The following is a 15,426-nucleotide window of genomic DNA, read 5'->3' as shown; positions in this document are numbered from 1 at the left end:
CCGGGAGGGGGGGGGAGGGGAGGGGTCCCGCCACGTGCCCCGCGCCCCCCGCGCGAACCGAAAGTAGACGCGCCCCTCGCTCGCCGCGCGCGGCCGCTTCTTTTTTCTGATTGGCTGCGGCGCCGCTGGTCTGCCCGGATACGGCGGCGCCCGCGGCTGTGATTGGCTGAGCCCGCGCCCCCCGCCCCGGCTGGGGGTGAGCGCCCGGATGTGGCGGGGCGGGAGGGGCCGAAATCTGCCTGGCAACAGCGACCTGATTGGTCAGGGCGGGCGGCGCGAGGGGAGACGGGTGTGCGGCGAGTGTGCAAAGGGGTCACGTGGGGCGGGCGCGTGTGCGGGGGTTGTGCAACGGGCGCGTGTCACGTGCCCGGGTCTCGTGCGAGTGTGCGACGGGGGCGGGGGGCGGGGTGGTGAGTGTGCAAGGGAGGGTCACGTGGGGAGGTCACGTGTGCCAGGAGTGTGCAAGGCGCGTGCAAGGCGAGTTCCCGAGCTGGGAAAGGGAAATGAAGGATTTTCCGTGGATTTATGTCAACCCGCGGGTCACGCGCATCCCGGAATTCCCAGAATTCCCGAATTCACAAATTCCAGACTCTTGGAATTCCCGAATTCCCGGAATTCCCAATTTCCCCCATCCCAGAATTCCCGAATTCCCAAGTTCCAGACTTTTTGGAATTCCCACATTCCCAAATTTCCAAATCCCAAACTCCGAATTCCCTACTCTTGGAATTCCCAAATTCCCAACTCCCAGAATTCCCAAATCCCGGAATTCCCAAATTCCGACTCCCGGGTTTCCCCGGGGATCACAGCCAGGTGCAGTCCCTGAATTCCCAAATTTCTGGGGACGGGGGAAAAATAATTGGGAATCAGAATTGAAAACCCCAATTTTAATCAATTTTAAAATGTAAGTTCCCATTCCCATTGGACCCCACCGCGTGGGAATTCCAAGGAAAAGGGTTTGGAACAGCTGCAAAAAATGGGGGGAAAGGGATTTGGATGGTTCAAATTCCATGGAGGAATTCCAGCCGCTCCCTGAGGGGAAGGATTTGTTCCCCGTGGATTTTCCCGGGATTTGATCCCAGGATTTGCTCTTGGCTTTTCCGGTTTTTTTGGGGTTTTTTTTTTTTTGTTTTTTTGGGGTTTTTTTCCGGATTTCTGAGCTTTGGTTTGGGGTCGTTATTCCTCAAAAATGCCCTTTTTCCACCCGAAAATTCCAATTTCTGGCAATAACCGGTTGGGAACTTTCCAGGAAAAAAAGCCCAAAGGATCATTTTTATCGGGTTTGGGGGAAAAATAAATCCCAAGCAAAAACCCAGGGGAACGAGGGGAGGATCCTAAAACCCCAAAATCCCAAAATCCCCGGGGCGTGGGAGACGTGCAGGGAAGAGGCTCTGGAGCTTCCCGGCCTTTCCAGGGATTCCTTTGGAATGGGGGAGGGAAAAATCCCACATTCCCGGGGATTTCTGGGGAAGGGAAAATCCCACATTCCCGAGGAATTTTGGGGAAGGGAAATCCTAAATTCCCAGGGATTTCTGTGGACCGGGAATCCCACATTCCCGAGGAATTTTGGGGAAGGGAAATCCCACATTCACGAGGAATTTTGGGGAGGTTGCAGATTTTAATCGGGAAGGGCAGAACTGGAAAAGTGGGGTTTTAATTGCAGGGGCAGAGGCTGAGTAAGAGCCGGCTCTGGCTTGAGTTTGGGATGCTGGGATTGTGGGATTTGGGGATTTTTGGGATCTCAAGGCTCACCTCGTCCCACCCCCGGGCAGCTCCAAGAGCGGCCCAGGCTGGGCTGGGCATTCCAGGGATGGGGAATCCATGAAAAAACCGGGGCCAGGGGAGGATTTATCCCAAATATCCACCTGGATCCCACTTTATTTCTGGGCAAAACCTTCTCCAGGAGCCCAGAGCTAACATAGGGGGGAAATAGAAGCGGGGAAAAGGATAAAAATTGATGAGAAATGGGGATAAAATGGCCAGCTGGAAGCGAAGCCCCGGGAAAAGAGGCAGCGCCGGGAATTCCTCCGGAGCCTCCCGCAGCCCGGCCCGGGCATTGTCCCGGCCCCGCCGCCGCCCTCGGCCCCGGGGCTTGTTTGTCCCGGGCTTTTTCCGGGAATGAAACTCGGGAAGCGGCGGCTGATGCAGGAAACAACTTTATTGATGGCAGGGAAAGCGACAGGGACAGGGACAGGGACAGGGATGGCCGGGAATGGCCCGGGGGATGCCGAACCCTGAAATCACCCGAGGGGACCCCAAAGCAGGAATCCCCCATGAGATCCTAAAGCCCAGAATCACCCGGGGAACCCCACAGCCCCGATCCCATCACCCGGGGCACCCCACAGCCCCGATCCCATCACCCGGGGCACCCCACAGCCCCGATCCCATCACCCGGGGCACCCCACAGCCGCGGTCCCCCGGGACCCCCGGTCCCGCGGCGCTGCCGGGCTGGCTCAGGGCAGGGTCACGGATTTGGCGTCGCCGCCGGGGAAGCGAATCGCGTGCGCCAGGCACGGCCCGTGGGGCTCCTTGCCGAAATCCACCAGGAAGTTCTTGTTCACGGCCAGGCCGCCCTTGTCCGTGTCCACGTCGAGCTGCAGCATCACCGAGCCCTCCCTGCGCGGGGACAGCGGCGGCTCGCGGCGACAGCGACCCCCGGGGCCGCCCGGACCCCCCGGAGCTGCTCGGGCAGCGCCGGGGAGCGCCCGGGCCCGGGGCCAGCGGGACGGGCTCGCATGGGGGGCGGGGCCGCCGTACACGCGCTTGCACTGGGACACACGGACTGGGCTTACTGGGGGCACTGGGGGCACGGGGACACACGGACTGGGGGCACTGGGGGCACTGGGGGCACGGGGACTGGCGGCACTGGGGCACGGGGACACGCGGACTGGGGGAACTGGGGGCACTGGGACCTCTGGGACTGGGGTTACTGGGGCTGGATCCCAGCAGGGGCAGTGAGAGCAGGCTCAGGCTCACCCACACTCGGGTGAGCAAACACACTCACTCACTCACACTCTCTCAATCTCACTCTCACACTCACACACTCATACTCTCTCTCACACTCACACTCTCACTCTCACACTCACTCACACTCTCACTCTCACACTCTAACTCTCAGCCGAGCCGAGCCGAGCAGAGCCGGGCGGAGCCGAGCCGAGGCGAGCCGAGCAGAGCCGGGCCGAGCCGAGCCGGGCACGACGGGCTCACCCCGCTGCCCCCGAGCCCCGCTGCCCCGGCCCCTCCCTGTCCCCGCTCCTCCTCCTCCTCCTCCTCCTCCTCGTCCCGCTCCTGCTCGCGGTCCCCGCCGCCCCGGGCGCTGCCGGGCTCGCACTCGCCTCGCAGGATTTGTAGAAGCGGAAGATGGCCCCGCTCAGGGCACAGCCCACGTAGCCCTCGGCGGCCTCGGGGCTGTGCAGGAAGCGCACGCTCAGCGGCAGAGAATCCTCGCCCAGGTCGAAGCACTGCGTCAGGCTGCGGCACGACAGGTTCCACACGTTCAGGCGGCGGCCGAAGACCCCTGCGGGACACGGGGGAAAGGCTCGGGGCCGGCCGGGGACAGGGAGCGCCCCGCGAAGGGCTCCTGCTGGCCATGGGCACGGAAAGGGCAGGGACTGGGAGGGAACTGGGACAGGGAACTGGGAAACGCAGGATCTGGGGACAGGGAACTGGGAAATGCAGGATCTGGGGAGAGCACAGAGAACTGCCGGATTTGGGGAGAGCACAGAGAAATTGCCGGCCGGGGACAGGGAGCGCCCCCCGAAGGGCTCCTGCTGGCCATGGGCACGGAAAGGGCAGGGACTGGGAGGGAACTGGGACAGGGAACTGGGAAACGCAGGATCTGGGCACAGGGAACTGGGAAATGCAGGATCTGGGCACAGGGAACTGGGAAACGCAGGATCTGGGCACAGGGAACTGGGAAATGCAAGATCTGGGGACAGGGAACTGGGAAATGCAAGATCTGGGGACAAGGAACTGGTAAATGCAGGATCTGGGGACAGGGAACTGGGAAATGCAGGATCTGGGGAGAGCACAGAGAAATGCCGGATTTGGGGAGACCAGAGAGAAATGCAGGAATTGGGGAGAGCAGAGAGAAATGCAGGATTGGGGAGAGCACAGAGAAATGCAGGATCTGGGGAGAGCACAGAGAAATGCCGGATTTGGGGAGAGCCCAGCGAAATGCCGGATTTGGGGAGAGCCCAGCGAAATGCCGGATTTGGGGAGAGCCCAGCGAAATGCCGGATTTGGGGAGAGCCCAGCGAAATGCCGGATTTGGGGAGAGCCCAGCGAAATGCCGGATTTGGGGAGAGCCCAGAGAAATGCCGGGTTTGGGAGCAGCCCGGCCCTGCCCACCCGGCTCCCACCCTGCCCATCCTCAGCCCGAGCCTGGCCGAGGCTCGGGGGCACACATCGGCCCCTCGGGGGCACCGGGCCCTGCCAGCCCCAGCTGAGCCCCGCCTGTCCCCACCTTTCTTGAGGTCGTCGGGGTTGAAGCCGCGCCCGGCCACCTTGGGCACCAGCCCGGCCGAGCTGACCAGGACGTTGTGCCGCGCCTGGTACCAGAAGTCGTAGCCGGTCGGGGGAGCCTCACACTCGTTCTCCCAGTTGCCCTTCAGCTCGAAGGTCTCTCCGTCCAGCACCACGAAGCCACCTGGGACACACGAGGGAAGCCCGGGATGGGAGTTGGGGCAGGGAAATGGGAATTCCAGCCATAAAATGGCAATTCGACCATAACACGGCGGTTCCGGTGGGAAAATGCACCTTTGCCGTTGCCAGCGGGGTCGCCCGTGTTGGCCACCAGGACGTCCCCGTTGGGCAGGGGGTGGGTGACAGCCAGGTAGCCCTTGTTGCACTTCCAGAACACATCCACGGGCTCGATCATCTGCAAAAACCAGCGCGAATGTCAGCCTCCGCCTGCTCGGCGCCTTTCCCGGCAGCCCAGAACCCAGCACGGGATCCGTCCTCCCTCCCTGGCCCGGTGCCGGTGCCGCCGCCGTTCCCCGCTCCGTCCCTCGCTGCCGCCCCGGGCTCGCCCCGGCCGTACCTTGCAGATCCGAGGCGCCCGGCACTGGGAGCCCACATCCACCACGTAGATGCGGGAGGAGATGAAGCAGGGCAGCACCAGCTTGGTCCTTTTGGCCGCGGCGCCGCTGTCGAAGCAGCCGCAGGCGGGGCCCCAGCCCGCGCAGTGCAGCTCGTCCTTGAGGTTGGGCATGGGCAGCCGGTGGATCACCTGGGCACGGCCAAGGCAGCTCAGCCCGGGCCGAGCCGGGACATCCCGCGGGGAGCGGCCCCGGGGCGTGGGGAGCCCCGAGAGGGGCCGGGAGCAGAGGGGACAGAGTGGCAAAGGTTTTCCTCCGTTGCCCGGGCACAAAGAGCTCCCCGGGCGGCCCCGGAGGGCTCGGGGGGCGCAGCCCCGGCTCGGTCCCGCCCCGGGGAGCCCGGCGGGGGCCGGTACCTGGCCGTAGGTGCAGGAGCGCGGGTTGAGGTCCACGGTGGCCAGGAAATCGGGCTGGTCGATGCAGGTGGACCTGTAGGTGCAGGTCACGTAGGCGACCTCCTCCCTCGGCGCTGGGGACACAAAAGCGCGCTCGAACCGCGCCGGGAAGCCCCGAGCGGGACGGGGAGAGCTCCGGGCCGCTCTCCGAAATGACCGCCCTGATTTTCGGGGCGCTGCCATTCCCCCCAGCTGCCCCCGGCCGGCCCCGGGGCCGCTCCCGACCCGGGAACAACCGGGACCAATCTCCGGCAGTTCGGCGAAAGGGGCTCAGCACGGACACTGAGCTCGGGGCACCCCAAAGAGCCCAAAGCCCCCCGCCCAGCCCTGCCCCACGGCCAGCACTCGCCTTTCAGCACGTCGGGGCACGCGGGGTACTCGTAGCACGGAGCTCTGCATCTGTCTGGGGAGCAGAGGGGACCCCGTCAGCCCGGCCCTGGCCCCGCGCCCCGCGCCCGCTCCAGAGGCTCCCTCCCAGCCCAGCGACCCCCGGCGCCAGCCCGGGGCCACCCCAGCCCTCCCTGGGCACCGCGGCAGCGCTCGGGGTGGCGCTGCCACCTCCCGGCTCCGGGAGAGGGACCCTGGGGACAGCCGAGCCCTGCTGGGGACACTGCGGACAGCGCGGGGACCCCTCCCCACCGCGGGGCCGGGACAGAGCCCGCACGGGACGGGGACAGAGCTGGCACTGAGCCGGGACGGGGACAAAGCTGTCACCCAGAGTCGGGATGGGGACAGAGCTGTCACCCAGACCCGGGACGGGGACAGAGCTGTCGCTGAGCCGGGACGGGGACAGAGCTGGCACTGAGCCGGGACGGGGACAGAGCTGTCACCCGGAGCCGGGACGGGGACACAGCTGGCACTGAGCCGGGATGGGGACAGAGCTGTCACCCGGAGCCGGGACACGCTGGAAGCTCCAGCAGGGACAATCCCTCTGCATCCCGGGCCCCGGGGCGGGGCAGGGCCCCCAGGAGCCCCCAAGGCCCCGCAGAAGCTCCGGGAGCAGCGGCCCCGGGGGCAGAGCTCGGGCCCGGCTCCCCCCTCGTGCCCGGGCACAAAGGCACCCGTGCCCAGGTGTGCCCGGGCACAAAAGCACCCGTGCCCCGGTGTGCCCGGGCCATCCCCGCAGAGCACCCCGGTGTGCGCGGGCACAAAGGCACCTGTGCCCAGGTGTGCCCGGGCCATCCCCGCAGCGCCCGGCGGGGCTGGAGCCGGGCCCGGGCCGGGGCTGCGGGCCCGGGGCTGCGGGGGGAGCCCGCCAGGGTCCCTTACCCATGGCTGCTGCTCTGGGGGTCGCGGCGCTGGCGGCGGAGGAGCCGGAGCTGAGGGGCAGCTGCTGCTGGCTCGGGGCTGGAGCGGCTGTGCCGTGCCCTGGCTGCTCCCGGGGGCCTTTTATCCCCGCCCGGGCTGGGGGGAGCGGGGCCCAGCCCAGGGAGGGGCTGCCCAGCGCTTGGGAGGTGCCAGCCCGGCGCTGCGGCTTCTTTCCTCCTCCCCGCCGCCAATCTGGGCCCAAATCTGCTGCTCCTGCAGCTCCCGAACCTCAAACGCCGCCGGCCCCGCTGAGCCCGGCTCGCTCCGCACGGAGCCAGCGCCGTGCCCGGGGACAGGAGCTGGGGGCTGATCCTGGAGAAATGGGGGATCCCGGGGGGATTTGGGATCTGCCAGGGGGCATCTGGGATCTGATCCCAGGGAATGGGACAGGACAAGAGGGAGCGGCCTCGAGCTGTGCCAGGGGAGGCTCAGGGTGGGAAGTTGGGGGAAATTCTTCCTCACAAAGGGAAAAAGGCCTTGGAAGGGGCTGCCCGGGGGGGTTCGGAGTGGCCACCCCTGGTGGCACCTGTAGGTGGGGACGTGGGGTCAGCTGGGGACAAGGGGGATTTGGGGAGCTCGGCACGGGCACCTGGGGCTGGAAGGGTCACCGTGGACTGTCCCCTACCCTCTGTTCACCCCCAAGTGTCCCCAAGCCCCTGGGCCGTGCCCAGTCCCAGCCCCGGCTGCAACCAGTACAAAAGTGGCACCAGCAGGGCTGGATTTGACCCAAACTGGGCTGAAGTGGCCCCAAAAGTGTCCCAGGCCCCGAGGGCTCGCAGCAGGGTCCCCTCCCGAGGCCACCACCGGCCTGGCCGCCTGCAGTGCCACAGCGAGGGACACACAGCGCCCTGGAATGCGGCTCCCAGCTCTGGGAAGGGCCGCCCGGGCACAGGGCACCGCCGGGGGCCCGGCGAGGAGCCCCGGGGTGTCCCCAGCAGCGGGGACAGCTCAACCCCCTTGGCCAGGGCTGCCCCTGAGGCTCCTCGGGCTCCGGGACAGCCTCGGGCACCGGGCACGGGGCAGCGGCCAGCGCCTTGCGGGCCTTCCCTGCGCAGTGCGAGCAGCAAAGTGGAGAGAACGGATCGGGTTTGGGGTGAAAAAGTACCAAAGAGGCTCTGTCCCGGGGCCGCCCTTGGCTCCAGCCCCGCCTTGCACCCCCCGGACACCCCTCGGTGTCCCCTGCGCTGCCCCTGCTGTCCCCACGTGCCCGCGCCTCCCTCCCTGGCTCTGCACACCCGCTCATTAGCCCGCCCCTCATTAGCCAGCTCATTAGCCCGCCCCTCATTAACGAGCCGCGCTGCTCCCGGTGGCTTCCCGAGCTGACGTCGCCGTGTCCCTCCCTGTCCCCGCTCGGCGCTCGCGTGTCCCCACGGCGCTGATAAGAGCGAGATAAGCGCGTGCCGAGCGCGGCTCCCGCGGCCGCAGGACGGGCCCCGGCACCCTGCGGCCGCTCCCGGGGCCAGCACCGGCTGCCCCGGCGGGAGCGGCGCCTCCGCCGCCACCTCGGACAGCTCCCGGCCTCCCGCAGCTCCCGGCGGGGCTTCGGCTTCGCCCGGGCCCTGCCCGGCGGGCCGGGGCTCCTTCAGCACGTCCCGTCCCTAAATCCCGACTTCCTGCGCTTTTGGCCCATTCTCCGTCCTCCCTTCCCAGCCTCGGCCTCATCCCGACCCGCAGCCGGGCGCTGAGCACCGGCGGACTTCGGGAAAACCTGTCCATTCACGGGGCGAGCCCCAAATCCCGCTGGTCATTCCTTCCCGAGGGCTGGAATTCCACCCACGGGCCGCCCCCGGGGCCGTGCAGCCTTCCCAGCTCTCCCATCGGGAAGCCTTGAGCTCAAATTCCCTTCCAAGCCACGAACTCCCTGATTTTCTGATGGTTCGGTGGGAAAAGGGTGATTTTTGGGAGCTGGCTCCCGAGTTCACCTGAAAATGTGACAAAATCCAGAATTCCCCGGCCTGTGGAAGACAAGTGGCAACGGATGAGCTCGGGAGTTTGTTCAGAAAAAAAAAAAACGGGGAAAAAAATCACACTGGGGGGAACCCGCGAGCTGCTTTTCCTTGGTGCCAAATCCCCAAAACCCGGGAGCTCTGCTGCAGCCGGAGCGGGGACACTGACCCGCCGGGAAAGGGACCGAGGACAAGGTGGGGACAGGGGAGGAGATTTGTCCCTGTCCCCGTCCCTGTTCCTTGCTCCTGTCCCTGTCCCCGTCCCTGTCCCTTTCCCTTTCCCCTGTCCCCGTCCCTGTCCCTGTCCCTGCCGGGGGGACACACGGGGGGCCCAAACCCCGAATTCCCCCGGGTCGGGATTGTTCCAGGGAACACCCGGGCTCCCCACACCAGCAGGAAAAGCCGGCGAGGAGGAGCCGCTGCCCTGGGTCCCAAAATTCCCAAGGCTTTGAAGCTTTTTGGGCGAGCAGCCCCCGAGGAGCCGCCAAAGCCCGAGATAATTCCAGGGCGTCTCTCGCTCCTCTGGATCCGCTTGGAATGAGGGACTTGAAAGGCTCGGGGTGGCCTTTCCTCCCTCCACTGGGCAGGAATGTCCAGCTCCAGAGGCTTTTAGGGATGGGCGGGACAGATCCCAGATGAATCCCTTCCAAATCGGGGGAGATAACCGCGATCTGCACTGTCAGGAACGGAGAAATCTGATTTTCCCTGGATTATGGGAAGTGGGGATGAGCAGGAGAAGCCGGGAAACTTCCCGAACCGGGCTGGGGGGACGTTGCCCCCACCTCTGGTCATGGAAAAGCCGCAGGTGAGCACAGGGAGAACCAGCCCAGCTCACCTGGGCCAGGGAGGGGCAGGAAGTAATCCCAGCTCTTATCAGCATCTTCATTTTATCAGCCGCAACTTTATCTCCTCCCGGCCAGGCTCAGCACGGGAATTTCGAGCTCTCCCAAACGTTCATTTGCTGTGGTTTTTGTAGGATTCGCTCATTTTGGGCGGATTTAGGAACTGCTTTTGATGTTTGGAAATAGCGCTGAGTGCTAAAGGGACCTTTCTGAGAATTCCAGAATTATTTGGATTTGGAAATTCCACCGAGTGTTAAAGGGACCTTTCAGAGAATTCCAGGATTTTGGGGGTTGGAAAATCCTTCCATGGTCATCGAGTCCAAGATGGGACCAATCCCCCCTGGTCACCAGACAAATTCCAGGAATTCTCAGGGGTGGCCACTCCGAACCCCCCCGGGCAGCCCCTTCCAAGGCCTTTTCCCCTTGTGAGGAAGAATTTCCCCCAACTTCCCACCCGGAGCCTCCCTTGGAACAGCTCGAGGCCGCTCCCTGTTGTCCTGTCCCATTCCCTGGGATCAGATCCCAGATGCCCCCTGGCAGATCCCAAATCCCCCCGGGATCCCCCATTTCTCCAGGATCACCCCCAGCTCCTGTCCCCGGGCACGGCGCTGGCTCCGTGCGGAGCGAGCCGGGCTCAGCGGGGCCGGCGGCGTTTGAGGTTCGGGAGCTGCAGGAGCAGCAGATTTGGGCCCAGATTGGCGGCGGGGAGGAGGAAAGAAGCCGCAGCGCCGGGCTGGCACCTCCCAAGCGCTGGGCAGCCCCTCCCTGGGCTGGGCCCCGCTCCCCCCAGCCCGGGCGGGGATAAAAGGCCCCCGGGAGCAGCCAGGGCACGGCACAGCCGCTCCAGCCCCGAGCCAGCAGCAGCTGCCCCTCAGCTCCGGCTCCTCCGCCGCCAGCGCCGCGACCCCCAGAGCAGCAGCCATGGGTAAGGGACCCTGGCGGGCTCCCCCCGCAGCCCCGGGCCCGCAGCCCCGGCCCGGGCCCGGCTCCAGCCCCGCCGTGCTCTGCGGGGATGGCCCGGGCACACCGGGGCACGGGTGCCTTTGTGCCCGGGCACACCGGGGCACGGGTGCCTTTGTGCCCGGGCACACCGGGGCACGGGTGCCTTTGTGCCCGGGCACACCGGGGCACGGGTGCCTTTGTGCCCGGGCACACCGGGGCACGGGTGCCTTTGTGCCCGGGCACACCGGGGCACGGGTGCCTTTGTGCCCGGGCACACCGGGGCACGGGTGCCTTTGTGCCCGGGCACACCGGGGCACGGGTGCCTTTGTGCCCGGGCACACCGGGGCACGGGTGCCTTTGTGCCCGGGCACACCGGGGCACGGGTGCCTTTGTGCCCGGGCACACCGGGGCACGGGTGCCTTTGTGCCCGGGCACACCGGGGCACGGGTGCCTTTGTGCCCGGGCACACCGGGGCACGGGTGCCTTTGTGCCCGGGCACACCGGGGCACGGGTGCCTTTGTGCCCGGGCACACCGGGGCACGGGTGCCTTTGTGCCCGGGCACACCGGGGCACGGGTGCCTTTGTGCCCGGGCACACCGGGGCACGGGTGCCTTTGTGCCCGGGCACACCGGGGCACGGGTGCCTTTGTGCCCGGGCACACCGGGGCACGGGTGCCTTTGTGCCCGGGCACACCGGGGCACGGGTGCCTTTGTGCCCGGGCACACCGGGGCACGGGTGCCTTTGTGCCCGGGCACACCGGGGCACGGGTGCCTTTGTGCCCGGGCACACCGGGGCACGGGTGCCTTTGTGCCCGGGCACACCGGGGCACGGGTGCCTTTGTGCCCGGGCACACCGGGGCACGGGTGCCTTTGTGCCCGGGCACACCGGGGCACGGGTGCCTTTGTGCCCGGGCACACCGGGGCACGGGTGCCTTTGTGCCCGGGCACACCGGGGCACGGGTGCCTTTGTGCCCGGGCACACCGGGGCACGGGTGCCTTTGTGCCCGGGCACACCGGGGCACGGGTGCCTTTGTGCCCGGGCACACCGGGGCACGGGTGCCTTTGTGCCCGGGCACACCGGGGCACGGGTGCCTTTGTGCCCGGGCACACCGGGGCACGGGTGCCTTTGTGCCCGGGCACACCGGGGCACGGGTGCCTTTGTGCCCGGGCACACCGGGGCACGGGTGCCTTTGTGCCCGGGCACACCGGGGCACGGGTGCCTTTGTGCCCGGGCACACCGGGGCACGGGTGCCTTTGTGCCCGGGCACACCGGGGCACGGGTGCCTTTGTGCCCGGGCACACCGGGGCACGGGTGCCTTTGTGCCCGGGCACACCGGGGCACGGGTGCCTTTGTGCCCGGGCACACCGGGGCACGGGTGCCTTTGTGCCCGGGCACACCGGGGCACGGGTGCCTTTGTGCCCGGGCACACCGGGGCACGGGTGCCTTTGTGCCCGGGCACACCGGGGCACGGGTGCCTTTGTGCCCGGGCACACCGGGGCACGGGTGCCTTTGTGCCCGGGCACACCGGGGCACGGGTGCCTTTGTGCCCGGGCACACCGGGGCACGGGTGCCTTTGTGCCCGGGCACACCGGGGCACGGGTGCCTTTGTGCCCGGGCACACCGGGGCACGGGTGCCTTTGTGCCCGGGCACACCGGGGCACGGGTGCCTTTGTGCCCGGGCACACCGGGGCACGGGTGCCTTTGTGCCCGGGCACACCGGGGCACGGGTGCCTTTGTGCCCGGGCACACCGGGGCACGGGTGCCTTTGTGCCCGGGCACACCGGGGCACGGGTGCCTTTGTGCCCGGGCACACCGGGGCACGGGTGCCTTTGTGCCCGGGCACACCGGGGCACGGGTGCCTTTGTGCCCGGGCACACCGGGGCACGGGTGCCTTTGTGCCCGGGCACACCGGGGCACGGGTGCCTTTGTGCCCGGGCACACCGGGGCACGGGTGCCTTTGTGCCCGGGCACACCGGGGCACGGGTGCCTTTGTGCCCGGGCACACCGGGGCACGGGTGCCTTTGTGCCCGGGCACACCGGGGCACGGGTGCCTTTGTGCCCGGGCACACCGGGGCACGGGTGCCTTTGTGCCCGGGCACACCGGGGCACGGGTGCCTTTGTGCCCGGGCACACCGGGGCACGGGTGCCTTTGTGCCCGGGCACACCGGGGCACGGGTGCCTTTGTGCCCGGGCACACCGGGGCACGGGTGCCTTTGTGCCCGGGCACACCGGGGCACGGGTGCCTTTGTGCCCGGGCACACCGGGGCACGGGTGCCTTTGTGCCCGGGCACACCGGGGCACGGGTGCCTTTGTGCCCGGGCACACCGGGGCACGGGTGCCTTTGTGCCCGGGCACACCGGGGCACGGGTGCCTTTGTGCCCGGGCACACCGGGGCACGGGTGCCTTTGTGCCCGGGCACACCGGGGCACGGGTGCCTTTGTGCCCGGGCCGTCCCCGTCCCCGTCCCCGTCCCTGTCCCTGTCCCTGTCCCTGTCCCCGTCCCCGTCCCTGTCCCTGTCCCCGTCCCTGTCCCTTTCCCCTGTCCCCGTCCCTGTCCCCGTCCCTGTCCCTGTCCCTGCCGGGGGGACACACGGGGGGCCCAAACCCCGAATTCCCCCGGGTCGGGATTATCCTAGGGAACACCCGGGCTCCCCACACCAGCAGGAAAAGCCGGCGAGGAGGAGCCGCTGCCCTGGGTCCCAAAATTCCCAAGGCTTTGAAGCTTTTTGGGCGAGCAGCCCCCGAGGAGCCGCCAAAGCCCGAGATAATTCCAGGGCGTCTCTCGCTCCTCTGGATCCGCTTGGAATGAGGGACTTGAAAGGCTCGGGGTGGCCTTTCCTCCCTCCACTGGGCAGGAATGTCCAGCTCCAGAGGCTTTTAGGGATGGGCGGGACAGATCCCAGATGAATCCCTTCCAAATCGGGGGAGATAACCGCGATCTGCACTTTCAGGAACGGAGAAATCTGATTTTCCCTGGATTATGGGAAGTGGGGATGAGCAGGAGAAGCCGGGAAACTTCCCGAACCGGGCTGGGGGGCCGTTGCCCCCCCTCCTGGCAATGGAAAAGCCGCAGGTGAGCACAGGGAGAACCAGCCCAGCTCACCTGGGCCAGGGAGGGGCAGGAAGTAATCCCAGCTCTTATCAGCATCTTCATTTTATCAGCCGCAACTTTATCTCCTCCCGGCCAGGCTCAGCACGGGAATTTCGAGCTCTCCCAAACGTTCATTTGCTGTGGTTTTTGTAGGATTCGCTCATTTTGGGCGGATTTAGGAACTGCTTTTGATGTTTGGAAATAGCGCTGAGTGCTAAAGGGACCTTTCTGAGAATTCCAGAATTATTTGGATTTGGAAATTCCACCGAGTGTTAAAGGGACCTTTCAGAGAATTCCAGGATTTTGGGGGTTGGAAAATCCTTCCATGGTCATCGAGTCCAAGATGGGACCAATCCCCCCTGGTCACCAGACAAATTCCAGGAATTCTCAGGGGTGGCCACTCCGAACCCCCCCGGGCAGCCCCTTCCAAGGCCTTTTCCCCTTGTGAGGAAGAATTTCCCCCAACTTCCCACCCTGAGCCTCCCCTGGCACAGCTCGAGGCCGCTCCCTCTTGTCCTGTCCCATTCCCTGGGATCAGATCCCAGATGCCCCCTGGCAGATCCCAAATCCCCCCGGGATCCCCCATTTCTCCAGGATCAGCCCCCAGCTCCTGTCCCCGGGCACGGCGCTGGCTCCGTGCGGAGCGAGCCGGGCTCAGCGGGGCCGGCGGCGTTTGAGGTTCGGGAGCTGCAGGAGCAGCAGATTTGGGCCCAGATTGGCGGCGGGGAGGAGGAAAGAAGCCGCAGCGCCGGGCTGGCACCTCCCAAGCGCTGGGCAGCCCCTCCCTGGGCTGGGCCCCGCTCCCCCCAGCCCGGGCGGGGATAAAAGGCCCCCGGGAGCAGCCAGGGCACGGCACAGCCGCTCCAGCCCCGAGCCAGCAGCAGCTGCCCCTCAGCTCCGGCTCCTCCGCCGCCAGCGCCGCGACCCGGCCCGGCTCGGCCCGGCCCGGCTCGGGGGCAGCGCGGGCTGAGCCGGGCTCGCTGTCCCTGTGCAGAGAGACAACTGGGCCGTGGAGGAGGTGATCCGGATCCCGGCCAAGGACGTGTCGGGCTGGATCATGCCCAAGATGCCAGGTGCGTGTGCCCTCGGGGCTGGCATTCCTGTTCCCTGGGCGAGTTCTGCAGCCGGGCACAGCCTGCGGGGTGACCCCAGAGCCCGGCTGGTGACCCCAGAGCCCGGCTGGTGACCCCAAATCCTGCCGGGTGACCCCAGATCCCGGCTGGGTGACCCCAGACCCTGCGGGGTGACCCCAGAGCCCGGCTGGGTGACCCCAGACCCTGCCGGGTGACCCCAAATCCTGCCGGGAGACCCCAATTTGTGCCTGAGCCCAAAGCCTGGCCGAGCCCAAAGCCCGGCCGAGCCCATAGTCCCGGTCCCTGCCCCAAGGCCAGCTCAGCCCAGGCCCGTGTGCCGGCTCTGCCCGCGGCCCTGAGCCCCGGCTCTGCCCGCAGCCTTCATCGCCGACCTCGTCATCAGCCCGGACGACCGGTTCCTGTACGTGTGCAATTGGCTGCACGGGGACATCCGGCAGTACGAGCTGGCCAGGAACTGCAAGCCCCGGCTGGTGGGGCAGGTGAGGGGCAGCCCCCGGCGCGGGGGGCCGAGCGGGGCCGGGGGCGCCGGGGGGGCCGGGGAACGCTCGAGTGCCAGCGCCGCCCTTGCAGGTGTTCGTGGGGGGCAGCATCCTGCGAGGGGGCCCCGTGACCGTGTGCAGGGACGAGGAGCTCAAGTGCCAGCCCGAGCCGCTGGTGGTCAAGGTGAGCGGGGACAGGGCCGGCAGCGCCGGGGGGCTTGGGGGGAGTGACA

General features: G+C 67.3%; 3 protein-coding genes across 3 annotated transcripts in view; 1 reads left to right on the top strand and 2 right to left on the bottom strand.

Annotated features, from left to right (window-relative positions):
• Positions 1-87, bottom strand: part of RFX5 (regulatory factor X5) — a 9,891-nt gene extending 9,804 nt beyond the window's left edge. The window contains exon 1 of the mRNA XM_041411156.1: positions 9-87. The gene's annotated coding sequence lies outside the window, so the exon portion shown is untranslated. The remainder of the gene's footprint in view (positions 1-8) is intronic.
• A 2,080-nt stretch (positions 88-2,167) lies between these two features.
• LOC121339414 (methanethiol oxidase-like) lies at positions 2,168-6,864 on the bottom strand. The gene is made up of 9 exons (XM_041411155.1): positions 6,761-6,864; positions 5,841-5,894; positions 5,453-5,565; positions 5,039-5,227; positions 4,756-4,876; positions 4,463-4,645; positions 3,205-3,514; positions 2,974-2,978; positions 2,168-2,797 (listed from the first exon to the last, which is right to left on the bottom strand). Exons 1-9 carry the CDS (start codon positions 6,762-6,764, stop codon positions 2,451-2,453), a joined length of 1,326 nt encoding a protein of 441 aa, XP_041267089.1. The 5' UTR covers positions 6,765-6,864; the 3' UTR covers positions 2,168-2,450.
• Positions 6,865-14,542: 7,678 nt separating this feature from the next.
• Positions 14,543-15,420, top strand: LOC121339418 (methanethiol oxidase-like; the record flags this gene model as incomplete). Its single annotated transcript, XM_041411158.1, has 3 exons — positions 14,543-14,693; positions 15,072-15,193; positions 15,285-15,420. Coding segments are annotated over exons 1-3 (274 nt in total), but the record flags the coding sequence as incomplete, so codon positions are not given.
• Positions 15,421-15,426: the final 6 nt, after the last annotated feature.

Source organism: Onychostruthus taczanowskii, unplaced genomic scaffold (assembly GCF_017590055.1).
Source record: "Onychostruthus taczanowskii isolate IOZ18803 unplaced genomic scaffold, ASM1759005v1 scaffold347, whole genome shotgun sequence".
NCBI classification, from domain to species: Eukaryota; Metazoa; Chordata; class Aves; order Passeriformes; family Passeridae; genus Onychostruthus; species Onychostruthus taczanowskii.
This window is presented reverse-complemented; position numbering and strand designations above follow the sequence as displayed.